The 13,399-nt window shown below is 74.2% G+C and overlaps 3 protein-coding genes across 3 annotated transcripts in view; 1 reads left to right on the forward strand and 2 right to left on the reverse strand.

Annotated features, from left to right (window-relative positions):
• PEP1 (hypothetical protein) overlaps positions 1–4,354 on the reverse strand; it is a gene marked incomplete at both ends in the record, with an annotated part of 5,174 nt that extends 820 nt beyond the window's left edge. Inside the window, one exon of the mRNA XM_009038058.1 lies at positions 1,434–4,354. Within this exon, the coding sequence (XP_009036306.1) occupies positions 1,434–4,354 (2,921 nt within the window). The remainder of the gene's footprint in view (positions 1–1,433) is intronic.
• A 950-nt stretch (positions 4,355–5,304) lies between these two features.
• Positions 5,305–5,556, reverse strand: AURANDRAFT_17250 (hypothetical protein; the record flags this gene model as incomplete). Its single annotated transcript, XM_009038057.1, has 1 exon — positions 5,305–5,556. A coding segment is annotated over one exon (252 nt), but the record flags the coding sequence as incomplete, so codon positions are not given.
• Positions 5,557–6,547: 991 nt separating this feature from the next.
• Positions 6,548–6,748, forward strand: AURANDRAFT_17531 (hypothetical protein; the record flags this gene model as incomplete). The annotated part of the gene is made up of 1 exon (XM_009037876.1): positions 6,548–6,748. A coding segment is annotated over one exon (201 nt), but the record flags the coding sequence as incomplete, so codon positions are not given.
• Positions 6,749–13,399: the final 6,651 nt, after the last annotated feature.

Raw genomic sequence — 13,399 nt, forward strand, 5'->3', positions numbered from 1 at the left:
GCAGCCGGCGGCGGCTCCTCCGCGGCCGGCGGCGCCGCGGGCGCGTCGGGCGCCGCGGGCGCGTCGGCGCCGCCGGCGTGGAACGGGTCGAAGACCGGCGCGTAGGCGCTCGGGCCCACGCAGCGCAGGCGCACTTTCAGCTTCGGCCGCAGGAAGACCGCCGCCGCCGGCAAGGTCACGTCGACGACGGCGTTGAGCGCGAACTGTTCCGCGGCTTTCGCCTCGTCCGACGCCGGCCGCTCGTTCGACGACGCCGCCATGTGTGTTCACCACGGGCTATTCGACCCTGGCGTCGCGCCAAGCGATGGCACCATGCTCCTCGGAGCGAGGCGCCGTTCTTGAAGGCTGTTGCAGACGATGGCCGCGCGCATCGTCGCCTTATGTGCGGCGGCGCTCATCGCGCAGGCGCGCGCGGAGGCATCCCTCTTCTCGTCCATTAGCGGCGGCAAGCGCGGCGCGGCGGCGAAGAAGGTCGTCGACGTCCACGGCCTCGGCCCGACGCTGGACCGCTACGCCCTGGCGCTCGCGGCGACGGAGCCGCTCCGCGCGGCGCGCGACCGGAGCGTGCGACGAGCCATCGGCCGCGTGCGCTTCTTCCTGCTCACGGGCCCGCGGCGGTGCAACGCGTGCGACCCGCAGTGCGTCGGCTCGCGCGTCGGCCCGCGTCCGCCGTTCGAATCGCCGCGCCGTCCGCGACGCCGCGCGCGTCCCCCCCGCGCAGGTCCAACGCCTGGCGGAGCTCCTGCCAGCAGTACGCGGCGGGCTCGAGCCGCGTGCTCGACGCCTTTGGGTTCGCGCCGTCGGAGTGGAACGCCGTGAGCCGCCGCCTCGGCTCCGACAAGCGTCTCCGCCGCAAGGTGCTCGACCAGGCGAAGATCTACGCGCTCGCGGCGACGCTCGACGCGCGGCGCGACGCCGGCGTCGACGAGCCCCTGCCGGCGCTCGCCGCGCCGCCCGAGGGCGACGACGAGCTCGTCGCGTTCGCGGCGCTGGCGCAGCGCGTCGAGGCGCTCCGCCAGCGGCAGCGCGCGGACCTCGTCGCGTCCCTCGGCGTCGACTCCTTCCCGGACTACCCCATCTGCGACAGCGAGCTCCTCCCGCTCATGTCGCCCAAGGTCCGCGGCACCTGCGCCAAGTTCCCCGCGCAAGCCGCCGCGCTCGTGAAGCAGAGCGGCGTCGACTTCGAGAACTTCAAGGCCCTCCTCGAGAAGGCGGAGAAGAACCCCCTCTTCCGCTGGAAGCTCGCCCGCGCCGTGAACAAGCTCAAGCAGCAGCAGCGGAAGAACGCCAAGTGACCGCCGGCGCGCGGCCGGCGAAGCCTAAGACACAAGAGCCCCCCTTTCGACGTCGCGACTCGCTTATGATTCTCTTACGGGCAGACGACGGGGGGGAGGGGGGGGATACACAGGGGGCCGGCGTCTCTCTAGCCGGACTTCTGCATGCCGGCGGCGATGCCGTTGATGCAGATGAGGAGCGCGTCGTCGAGGTCGAGCGCGTCGTCGTCCTTGGCCTCGCCGTCGTCCGCGGCGCGGATGCGGCGGAGGCACTCGACCTGGAGCACGTTGAGGACGTCGACGTAGGGGTTGCGGAGCTTGAGCGCGCGCATGAGGAGCTCGTTGCCCTCCGCGGGCGCGCCGCGGCCCGACACGGCGAGGACCTCGTCCGTCGTGTTCGCGAGCGCGCCGCGCAGCCGGTCGCCGAGCGCCGCGAGCCGCGGCTCGCCGCCGCCGACGAGCACGGCGTCGTAGTGCTTGGCGATCTCCGGCTCGAGCTTGGCGAGGAGCGTCTCGATGAGGTCCACGTTCGTCTTGAACCAGGGCCACTCCTCGTACATGGCGCGAAGCTCCGCGCCGTCGGCCGCCGCGAAGGCGTCGCCGATGCCGAGCCAGGCCGGCAGGCCCAGGCGCGTCTGCGTCCAGGCGAAGATCCAGGGGATGGCCCGCAGGCTCTCGACGCCGCCCTTGGGGTTCCGCTTCGCGGGCCGCGAGCCGACGTTTAACGCCGCGAGCTCCAGCTCCGGCGTCGCCTTCCGGAAGTAGGGCACGAAATCCGCGTCCTCGCGCACCAGGGCCCGGTAGGCCGCGCAGGACGTCTCCGAGAGCTTCGCCATGGTCGCGCGCCACTCGGGCTTGACCGCGCGGTCCGACGCGTCGCCGAGCTTGTCCCGGAGCACGGCCGCGGAGAAGATGTCGAGCGTCCGCTCCGCGACGCGCGGCTCGCCGAAGTTGAAGGCGATCATCTCGCCCTGCTCCGTGACCCGGAAGCGGCCGTCGATCGTGTTCGGCGGGTGCGCGAGGATGGCCCGGTACGTCTCCGGGTTGCCGCCGCGACCCACCGTGCCGCCCTTGCCGTGGAAGAACGTCGCCTCGACGCCGAACTCGTCGCAGACCGCGAGCATCTTCTCCTGGCCCTCGTACTGGGCCCACCAGGCCGCCAAGCGCCCCGCGTCCTTGGCCGAGTCGGAGTAGCCCACCATGATCTCCTGCTTGCGGCCGCAGCGGTCCAGGTAGCCCGGCGACGAGAAGAGCCGCCGCAGCGACGCGGGCCCGTTGTTGAGGTCGTCGAGGGTCTCGAAGAGGGGCACGACGCGCGTGCAGTTGGACCGGTCGCTCGCCGCGCCGGCCTCGTGGAGCAGGAGCTCGACGGCGAGCACGTCCGCGGCCGACGTCGCCTGGCTGATGACGTACGCGCCGAACGTGTCCGGCGGCGCCTCCGCGACGTAGGCGCAGGTCTTGAGCACGTCGCGGTCCACGGCGTCCTCGACGAAGTCGCCGTCCACGAGCTTCTCGAAGTCGCCGCGGCGGAGCAGCGGGCGGCCCGTCTCGAGCTCGTCCGCGAGCCACGCGATCTTCGCGTCGTCGTCGAGGGCCGCGTAGGACCCGCGGGCCCCGACGCCGGCGAAGGCGCGGAGCGCGTCGACGGCGTTGGCGTGGCGCGTCGACTCCTGGCGCACGTCCAGCGGGCAGAGCTGGAGGCCGAACGCGTTCACGCGGCGGATCGCGTCGACGAGGCGCCCGGACGCGAGCTCGCCGTAGCCCTGGGCCTCGAGGGACGCGTGCATGGCCCGGAGCGCCGCGGCGAGCTCCGTCGCGTCGAAGAGGGGCTCCGTCGCCGGCGGGTCGACCTTGGCCGTGCGGCCGACGCGGCTCGCCAAGGAATTCCGCGACGCCGTGGGCCACTCGGCCTCGTCGAGCGCGCCGTCGGCCCAGCGGATCGTCGCGCGCAGGCGGCCGATGAAGCCGTCGCAGACGGCCTTGTAGGGCTCGCGGACGGGCTCGTCGCCCGCGAAGGTCTTCGCGAGCGCGACCACGGCGTCGCTCGCGCCCGTCACCGAGAGGTCGAGGCGGAGCGCGTCGAGCTCGACGATGAGCAGGCTCGCGCCCTTGCGGCGCTGCGCGGCGACGACGGACCGCGTCACGGCGGCGTCGACGTTCGGGTTGCCGTCGCGGTCGCCGCCCATCCACGACGCCAGAGCCACGGGCGACGCGTCGAGCGGCAGGGCGCCGCCGTGCTGCGCGAGCGTCGCGTCCAACTTCCGGAGGAACGCCGGCACGGCCTCCCAGAGCGACGTCTCGACGACGGCGAGCCCCCCGCGCGCCTCCTTCTGGGGCGACGGCTTCGCGCGGCGGAGCTCGTCGCTGCCCCACAGCGCCGACACGACGCCGCGGAGCTCCGTCTCCAGCTGCCCGACCTCGTAGGACCCCGCCGGGAACGCGTCGAGCTGGCAGAGCAGCTCGGCGACGCGGCGGTGCTTCGCGAGGAGGGTGCGCCGGTGCACCTCCGTCGGGTGCGCCGTGAGCACGATCTCCGTCTTCTGCGCGAGCAACGCGTCGACGACGGCCGCCGGCGCGACGCCCTCGTCTAAGAGGCCGGCGACGACGCCCGCGCAGGAGTCGCGCTTCTCCGGGAAGAGCGCGGAGCCGCCGAGGCGCTGGGTGGCGAGGTGGCGCACGCGCTGGTCCTGCTCCGCGGCGTTGGACAGCGCGAGGAAGTGCGCGAACGCGCGCGCGACGTCTCTCAAGGCCGCCGGTTTCAGCGTCGCGACCTCCGCGGCCATGGTCGCGAAGCGGTCCGCGGCCTCGTTCTCCGCGCCCGCGTGGAGCGCGTCGCGCCAGCGCCGCGCCTGGTGCCGCAGGCGCTCGACGACGGCGACCTGCGCGGCGTCGCCGTGCTGCACCATTTGGGCGCCGAGGAGCTTGCCGAGCTTCTTGACGGACCGCGCGTAGGCGGCGCCGCCGGGGTCGAGGCGCTCCATCTCCTCGAAGCTCGACGGCAGCGTGCTCAGGGACCGCGGCGGGGACACCAGGGCCGCGCCGCGCGCGGTGCTCCGGAGCGCGGACCGCAGGCCGAGCATGCTTTTTCTCTGGTCTTTTTAGGACTGGACGAGCGCTTCTGAGTGATGACCGCGGCCGCCTCGCGTGCGCGGGGCGCGTGTGGTAGGTGCTGCTTTGCTGCCGAGCGGCGCTTTGCTGCCTGGCGCGGCTGTGTTTCGCGGCGCCGCGGCAGGTCCAAGGACGGGATTGTCAATTCCCGGTGCCGCGCTGGCCTTGCGGCATCATCGCTGAGACATGTGGTGTTGCAGTCGATGCTGAGGCTATTGCCGTCAACAAATTCTAAACAAATTCCCCGACTCCATTGCTGGCTTCTATGGGATGATCTGAGATGATGGGGAGAAGCCAGCGAAGCGGGGGTGTGGGAACGCTGCCCCTGATCGGGACGAGCCAGCGCATGCGGGCCCTCGCCGTCCTCGCGCTCCTGTCGCGGGCCTACGCGTCGGACGCGGCCTGCGGCAGCGTGTCCTTCAGCGAGCGCATCATCACGACGCTCGTCAACGGGGCCAACTCCGTCTTCGCCGTCGACGTCGACGTCGACGGCGACGTCGACGTGCTGGCGAGCTCCGCCAACGACAACTTCGTCGCGTGGTACGAGAACGACGGCGCCGAGGGCTTCTCGCGGCGGGTGATCACGTGGGCGTCCGACCGCTCGGCCTTCGCCGTCGACCTCGACGGCGACGGCGACGTCGACGCGCTGGCCGGGTCCCACGAGAGCGACACGGTCGCCTGGTACGAGAACGACGGGGTCCAGTCACTGGCAGTACGAGGTCGCCCGCGCGGGGAGCGTCGGCGCGTTCTAACGCGCGAAGTACTCGGGAGGGCCCACCGCGGGGCGCGCGGCGCTTCGTGCTCACTTATGCCCCCGTCACGACGGCGCGGCGGGCGCGGTGCCGTCCTCGCTGAGGTTCTGGAACCACGAGTCCGCGGACCAGACGGGCTTCGACGAGCCGAGCTTGTGCGTGAGCGCCTTGGCGACGTTGACGCGGAGCACGCGGCCGAAGAGCTCGGCGCCGTCCATGTTGAAGCGCGCCTCGTCGGCGTCGGGCTCGAGCTCGAACTCGACGAACGCGAAGCCGCGGTTGCCGTCGGACGTCTTCGACGCGTGGTCCTTGGGGATGTTGACCTCGACGAGCTCGCCGAAGGGGATGAAGGCCGCGTGGAGGATCTCCTCCGTGACCTCCTCCGTGAGGCCGCCGACGTAGAGGATGCGCTTGTTCTGCTGCGGCGCCATGGCGAGGCGTCGGCGCGCGGTCGGCGCGCGGGGAACACGGGCGGCGAGCGGCGGCGCGTCGCGCGCGCGGCCTTCGCGTCGCGTGCGGGCGGTGTCGCGAGCGCGAGACGCAAGCACCCGGGTGCGTCGCAGGCACGACGAGGCGCGAGGCGGAAGTCGCTGTGCAGGCGAGCAGCTCGAGCGTCGAGGCGGAGTTAGTTGAAGATCTGTTGAAGCGCATTGAAGCGCACGGCACCGTCGGTTGCAGCATCCGGTCCAACGTCGAGCGAATACCGAGCACCACAGCCACAGGCTGCCCTCTGAGAGCTCCTCCGGGGTCGGAAGACGGCGGCGGCCCCGTTCCGCGGAGTTCCGGGGCGGCGGACGCGGTCGCGGCCCGGAAGACTCGCCGCCCCGGCGCCGCGCGCAGGAACCGCCGCGGCCCCGGCGGTCGCCGCGGCTGCCGCCGCCTCACCGGGCAGCCCCGTCCGAGGCTCCTCGCGCCATGGCGGCGCCGGCGGCGCCTCCGCAGGAGTGGGTGCCCGGCTACGACGGTCCCGACAATCCGAGCGGCCCCTTCCTCCTCGAGCTGAACCCGGGGCCCGAGCCGAGCCGCGACCGGCTCAGCGGCTACGTGCCCGACCCCGCGGCGTTCCGCGCGTGGTACGAGACGGAGATGTGCGGCCTCCACGCGCTCAACGTCGACAACGCGCGCCAGGTGGCCGTGCTGTGCTTCCCGACGCGCAACGCGCGCGACGTCGTCGAGCTCATGGCGCGCCACGCGGTGCCGCTGCCCGACGGCCGCGTCGCGGTCCTCACGATCCGGAGCTGCCCGGGCAGCAAGCCCATCGCCCTCGCCGAGTGGGAGGACGTCGGCAGCGACGTCGACGCCCACACCATGGCGTCGAGCCTCATGTCCTACTTCTCGACCATGTTCAAGCCCGCGGCCGTCGACGTCGCCGCGCCGGCCGCCGCGGAGACCGGCGGCGGCGACCCGCCCCCGGCGCCCGCGCCGACCGGCGAGGACAAGAACGCGCTCGGCGCGCGGCTCTACCCGCTCATCGAGCTCAGCCAGCCCGAGCTCGCGGGCAAGCTCACGGGCATGTTCCTCGAGATGTCCGAGGCCGACCTCGTCCGCCTCTTGGAGTCGCCCGCGCTCCTCGACGCGAAGGTCGCGGAGGCCGTCGCGACCCTCGAGGCCCACGGCATCACGCGGGCCAACGCCGCGTCGCCGCCCGCGTCGCCCGGCGCGCCGCCCGACCCGCCGCCGTCGAAGCGGGCCATGATCCGGCGCCTCATGTCGGAGTCGCGCGTGAAATGCACGTTGGCGTTCGACCACTGGCAGGTCCGCGACGCGGTGTCCCACCTCTGCTACCTCGCGGGCCCGCGGAGCGACGACGGCCGCGGCGACCGCTGGCTCGTGCGCAAGCTCCCGAAGCGCGGCAACGGCCAGGACGCGGGCCGCACGAAGCGCGGCGCGGGCGCGTTTCTCGGCGGCATCGCGGACCTCGACGGCGACCGCGTGCTCAAGTTCTTCGCCGACGAGCTCTGCGCCGTCGAGGGCGTCACGGCCGTCGACGCCCACACGGCCGTGGCCCAGTTCAAGCTCGAGGCGGGCTGCAAATGCCTGCGGCACCAGCCGCTCCACCTGCTCTTCACCGCCGACGGCCGGCTCTTCGCGTTCGAGGTGCTCGACCCGGGCGTCGTCAAGAACCAGCACCGCAACGATTTGTACGTGCGCTGGGCGACGCCGACGCCCACGGACGAGAAGGCCGCGCGCCTCGAGGCGTTGGCGGACTACCTGGCGCACTACACGGCCGCGACGCGGCTCCAGACGTGCGGCCGGCCGGGCCGGCGCGTCAAGGCCGCCAAGCCCGAGTACGGCTTCCTCCTCTTCGGCAACGCCGTCGCGCGCGACGCCGTCTTGGAGCTGGGCAACGTGCGCGTCGACGGCCGCACGCTCCACGTGCGGCCCCGCACCTACAGCGGCGACGCCGCGGCGCCGCGGCGCCAGAACAACGGCTACTACGCGCCGAAACAGCAGCCCTACGTCGACGCGTACGGCTACGCCTACCACCAGCCCTACTACCACCAGCCCCGCAAGCCCCGCTACCACCAGAATTACCAGAACCACCCGCAGCACCCCTACCCGAACCCCTACGGCTACCAGCACGCGCCGCGGTACCACCGCCACGAGCCGCCGCCGCCGCCGGTTGACCCGCCGTCGCCGGCCTACAGCGACGAGCCGCCGTCGCCCGGCGTCGCCAACGGCCACGACTACACCGTCGAGGAGCCGCCGAGCCCCATGGTCGCGCTGCCGACGACGGGCCGCGGCTACTTCGTGTCGTCCGAGGGCCCCGCGGCGGACGTCTACGGCGCGGAGACGACGGCCTGCGACGCCTCGGGGGCGCCGCCGGCGGCGCCGCCGGGGTGCTACAAGGCGACCATGGCCGCCTGCCCGCCGCCGGGGAGCGACGAGCTCAGCGGCTTCGTGCCGAGCGGCTCCGCGTTCTCGGCGTGGTACGAGGCCGAGATGTGCGGCCTCCACGCGCTCCACATCGACCGGAGCCGCAAGACGGCCGTGCTGTGCTTCCCGACGCGCCTCGCGCGCGAGGTCGTCGAGCGCATGACGCGCCACGACGTGCCCCTCCCGGACGGCTCGTCCGTGGCTTTGACCGTGCGGTCCTGCCCGGGAAGGAAGCCGACGGCCGTCGCGGAGTGGGCCGGCGACTCCGAGCTCGACGCGGGGACCATGGCCAAGGCCTTGATGCACTACTTCTCGCGGTGCCTGCGGCCGACGTCCGTGACCGTGGACCTCGGCGAGGAGCCGGCCTACGAGACGCGGACGGTGCCCGGCAAGGACCTCAACGACGACTTCGCCAACTCCGCGAGCGACGGCGACGAGCCCGGGTGCGGCGGCGACGGCCTCAGCGCCGAGGACCGCGAGACGCTGGGGGCGCGCCTGTTCCCCCTGGTGGAGCTGAGCCAGCCGGACCTCGCGGACAAGCTCACGTCTAAGTTCCTCGACTCGCACTCCAAGGACGAGCTCCTCAAGCTCCTGGAGTCGCCCGTGGCGCTGGACGACAAGGTCGCCGAGGCCGTCGCGAATCTAGACAACGGCGAGGCGAGCAGCGCCGGGTCGACGGCGCCGACGCCCGACGCGCCGCAAACCAACGGGTCCACGGAGAAGCGGCGCAAGCCCGGCGGGAAAGTCGTCGGCGAGATCGAGTTCGCGTCCTTGGAGGCGCGCGACGCGGTCGTGCTGCTGGGCTACCTCAACGGGCCCAAGGGCCCCGACGGCCGCGGCGACCGCTGGATGCTCCGGCGGCCCCCGGGCGAGGCCCTGCCGGCGACGGCCGACGAGTTCGTCAAGCGCGCGGAGTCGAAGAGCCGCGCGCGCGGCGTGTCCGCGCAGCTCCAGGTCTGGCTCGGGGGCATCGCCGCCGTGGGCACGAAGCGCATCCTGCCCTTCCTGGCCAAGGAGCTCTGCGCCCTGGAGGCGCTCAAGGCCGTCGACGACCGCACGGCGAAGGCGACGTTCGAGCTCGAGGCGGGCCGCGCGTGCGTCGCGCGCCAGGCGCAGCACCTCCTCTTCACGGCGGAGTCGCGGCTACTGGCCTTCGAGGTGCTCGGCGGGTCGCGGCTCCGCGGCGCCCTGCGCGCCGACGGCGCGTCGGCGCCGCGGCCGCGCGACGTCTACGTCCGCTGGGCGACGGCGACGCCGCCCGGCGAGTCCGAGAGCCGCCTCGCGACGCTCCGCGAGTACCTGGGCTCCTACACGACGGCGGCGCGGCTCCACGCGTCCGTGCCCAAGGGCGTCCAGCCCGAGTACGGCTTCCTCAGCTTCTCGAGTGGCGTCGCGCGCGACGCGGTGCTGTCGCTCGGCGGCGTCCGCATCGACGGCCACCACGTCCACGTGCGGCCCGTGCAGCACGCGCCGGGCACGGTGCCCGCGTCCGTGCCCGCGCGCAAGCTGAGCGGGCGGGCCGACCTCGCGGACCCCGCGCGCGTGGCCCTCGCGAACGCGCGCGCGTCGCGCGAGCGCGCGCCGGGCGACCGCCAGCCCGGGTCGCCGCGGAAGCTGCCCTACACCTACGTCATCGCCGAGCCCGACTCGCCCGTCGTGCCCCTGCCGACCATGCCGCGCCACTCGCCGCGGCGCGGCCAGGCCGGGGGCGGGTCCTACGTCGACAGCTGGTGGCGGCCGCGCGACCGTTCCGACTCCGCGTCGACGGTCGCGTCGTCGCCGTCCTTCGACGAGCCGTCCAGCCCCGCGCGGCGGCCGTCGAACGGCGCCCAGGCCGCCGCCGCGGCGTCGGCGGCGGCCGCGGCGCTCCGCGGCGGCCCGGGCAGCCCGAAGCCCGGCTGCGAGTCGCTCCCGCTGCCCGCGCCCATCATCATCACGGCCGGCGGCACCGCCGCGTCGGCCCAGGAGTCGACGATCCTCCAGCAGCTCGCCAACTTTGGGGACGTGCTCCGCGAGGAGCGCCGCCGCCACGACGAGGACCGCGCGCGCGTCGTCGCGACGATGTCGCTCCAGCTCGACGAGCTCCGGGCGCAGGTCCGCGCCGCGGCGCAGCCCGACGTGAAATCCATCGTCGCCGCGTTGAAGGAGGCTCTAGCCGAGGAGGCGAGCGGCGACGCGGACCGGGCCGCGCTCCTCGAGTCGGCGATCCCCAAGGTCGTCGCCGCGCACGTCGCCGCGGCCAACGGCAACGGAACATCGGACCCGTCCACCTATGTCGACCAGACCCCGGCGACGTGAGACGGGCCGCAATTCGGGGGCGGTGCCACCCCCCCCTCTCCCCCGCCCGCGAGTATGGGCCCACATCGACCTAGCGCGCGAACCCGGGGACGGCGCGTTAGGGCGCGGACCCGGTGTTAGAGCGTGAACCCGGGGACGACGTGCGTCGGTTGCGCGTCGAAGCCCGCGAGGAACGCCGCGAGGCGGTCCGCGTCGACGGGTTCGTGCGCGCCCTGGGCCACGCCGAGCTCCGCCGCGTGGACGCCGCCGGCGACGAGGACCGAGTCGACGCCCGCGGCGGCGGCGCCGGCGACGTCGTGGTGCATGCTGTCGCCGACGGCGGCGACGCGGGCCCGGTCGACGCCCGCGCGCTCCAGCGCGCCGAGCGCGCGCTCGTAGATGGCCGCGTGCGGCTTGCCGACGAGCGCGCACCGGCCGCCGAATTTTTCCGCGTAGCGCGCGGCGACGACGCCGGGCATGGGCGACGCGGCGCCGTCCGGGCGCACGAGGTCCGGGTTCGCGACGACCATGGGCAGGTCGCGCGCGGCCGCGGCCGCGAGCAGCGCGTCGCAGGCGTCGGCGCCGTCGAAGGCCAGGGGCGTCGATTCGGGGCCGTCGACGACGGCGAACAGGCCCCGCGCGAGCAGGAAGTCCGCGTCGTCCACGGGCGCCGCGATGAGACCCGCGGCCTTCACATAGTCGCCGTCGTCGTCGCCGTTGCCGAGGACGACGACGCGGTTCGCGCCCGGTCTCACGAGCCCTTGGAAGAGCTCGACGGACGACGGCCGCGGCTCCGGCGCCTGGAGGTCGCGGAGCGCGTCGTGCACGAGGTCGCCGGACGTGAACGCGGAGAAGAGCGGCACGCCCGGCACGACGTCCGCGGACTCGAGCAGCGTGCACGCGCAGCCCGTGAGCGCCGAGAAGCGCGTGATCGTGTCCTGCTTGCGCTTGCTGCTGTTCGAGAGGATGGCGACGCGCTTCCCCAGCTTCTGCAGCTCGCGCGCGGCCTCGGCGCTGCCGGCGTAGCAGGCCTTGCCGTCGTGGACGACGCCGAACTGGTCCAGCAGGAAGCCGTCGTAGCGGTCCAGCAGGTCGCGGAAGTCTGTCGTGGCGGCTCGTCGCGTCGGCGTTCGTGCGAGGCGCGACGACGGTGCGACGAAGGCGCCGGCGCTGGCGACGAGTAGCAGCGCGACGCGCATTGCTTGGACGGCAGCGACGCTGCCAGGCGGCCGCGGAGCTGCCACAGGCACACGTCGACGCGCCCGCGCGAGACGGCTTCAATTGGCTTCGTATGTTTCAATCAAGGTTCAAACAAAGGATACCAAACTTCAGGGAGTTTCATAAAGCGATTCTTGAGGCAGCCCCCGCATGCTGCTCGACTACGTTCTTCGCGCCGCCTAGCCTTCGGATTCCGGCGCGGCCATGCTCGGCGCCTCGGGCCGGCGGCGCGCCCGGCGCAAGTCGCAGTTCGGGAGCTGCGTCCCGGCGCAGCAGGACGTCCAGGCGTCGACGGTGGCCGTCGACGAGGCGCAGATCATCCGGCTCATCGGGCGCGTCGCGCCGCGCCGCGCCTTTCGCGCCTCGCTTACGACTCCCCCGGCGCAGGGCCTGCAACGCCAAGGACCACCGGAGCGGCCCCGCGGCCGAGGAGCTCCGGGTCGTCGCGCTCGCGAACGACGCCAAGGTTCGCGCGGTCGCGCCGGTCCCGCCGGACCCCCCGCGGCCCCGCAGGTGCTCATCGCGGGCCTCGGCGGCATCCGGCCCCTCGTGGAGCTCCTCGGCGACGAGCGCAAGTCCGCCGCGTGCCGCGAGGCCGCCGCGCGGACGCTGTGGAACCTCGCCACGAACAACGACCTGAAGGTCTCCATCGCGGCCGCGGGCGCCATCTCGCCCCTCGTCGCCCTCATGGGCGGCGCGAACGCGAGCGTGGGCTGCAAGGAGGCCGCCGCGGGCTGCCTGCGGAACCTGGCCGTGACCGCGGAGAACGCGGCAGCGATCGTCTCCGCGGGCGGGCTCGCGCCGCTCGTCGCGCTCTGCCGCGTCGGGCCGGGCTGGAACGGCGGCGACGCCGTCGCCGCCGCCGAGGCCGCGGCGCGGGCGCTCTGGAACCTGGCCTACGACGACCCGGGGAACCAGGTCGCCATCGCGCGCGCCCGCGTCCGCCGGTCTTCGGCGGCCGCCGGTCCGATCGCGACCACCGCAGGCGAACGAGGGCGCGCTCGGCGCGCTGCTGGACCTCTGCCGGAAGCGCCTGTCGCCGGGCTGCGCCGAGGCCGCCGCCGGCGCGCTGCGGAACCTCACGTGCCACTGCCCGGAGAACTCGGCGGCCGTCGCGTCGGAGCGCGGCGTCGCGGCGCTCGCGGGCCTTCTGAGCGACCGCCTCGGCGGCGAGCCCGGCGACGGCGCGGCCGCGGCGGCGGGCGAGAACGCGCGGCGCCACGCGGCGGCGCTGTTGAAGTCGCTCAACGAGGACGGCGCGCACCGCGGCGTCGTCGCGGCGCGGCTCGGCGTCGACGGCGGCGACCGGCGCCGCGTCGACGCGGCCGTCGACCGCCTCCTGGCGTCGGCGCCGTCGGCGCCGTCCTTCACGAAGCGCTTGTTGGGCTCCTGCGGGCCCGCGGGCGCGCCCAGAAGCCCGCCGGCCCACGCGCCGGGCCACAGCCCCGCGACGCGGCGCGACGCGAAGAACTGGAACGTGCCCGAGCCCGTGTCGCGGCCGTCGCCGAACCCGGACGCCGTGCCCGTGCTCGCGCCGCCGCCCGTGCTCGCGCCGCGCGGGCGGTCCAACGTGCGCTGCCTCGTCGCCGCGGCGCCGCTGCCGCCCGCGGCGGGCCTCAGCGGCTACGCGCCGAGTCGGGAACAGTTCCGCGCGTGGTACGAGGCCGAGTTCTGCGGGCTCCACGCGCTCCACATCGACGCGGCCAAGTCCACCGCCGTCGTCTGCTTCCCGACGAAGAACGCGCGCGAGGCCCACGAGCTCGCCGCGCGCCACGTCGCGCGGCTCCCCGACGGCCGGCCGTGCCCGCTAAACGTGCGGAGCTGCCCGGGCCCCAAGCCCACGGCCGTCGTCGCCTGGGACGGCGGCACGCACCTCGACGCGCGGGCCATGGC

The sequence above is a fragment of the Aureococcus anophagefferens genome (genome assembly GCF_000186865.1).
Source record: "Aureococcus anophagefferens unplaced genomic scaffold AURANscaffold_7, whole genome shotgun sequence".
In the NCBI taxonomy this organism is placed as follows: Eukaryota; class Pelagophyceae; order Pelagomonadales; family Pelagomonadaceae; genus Aureococcus; species Aureococcus anophagefferens.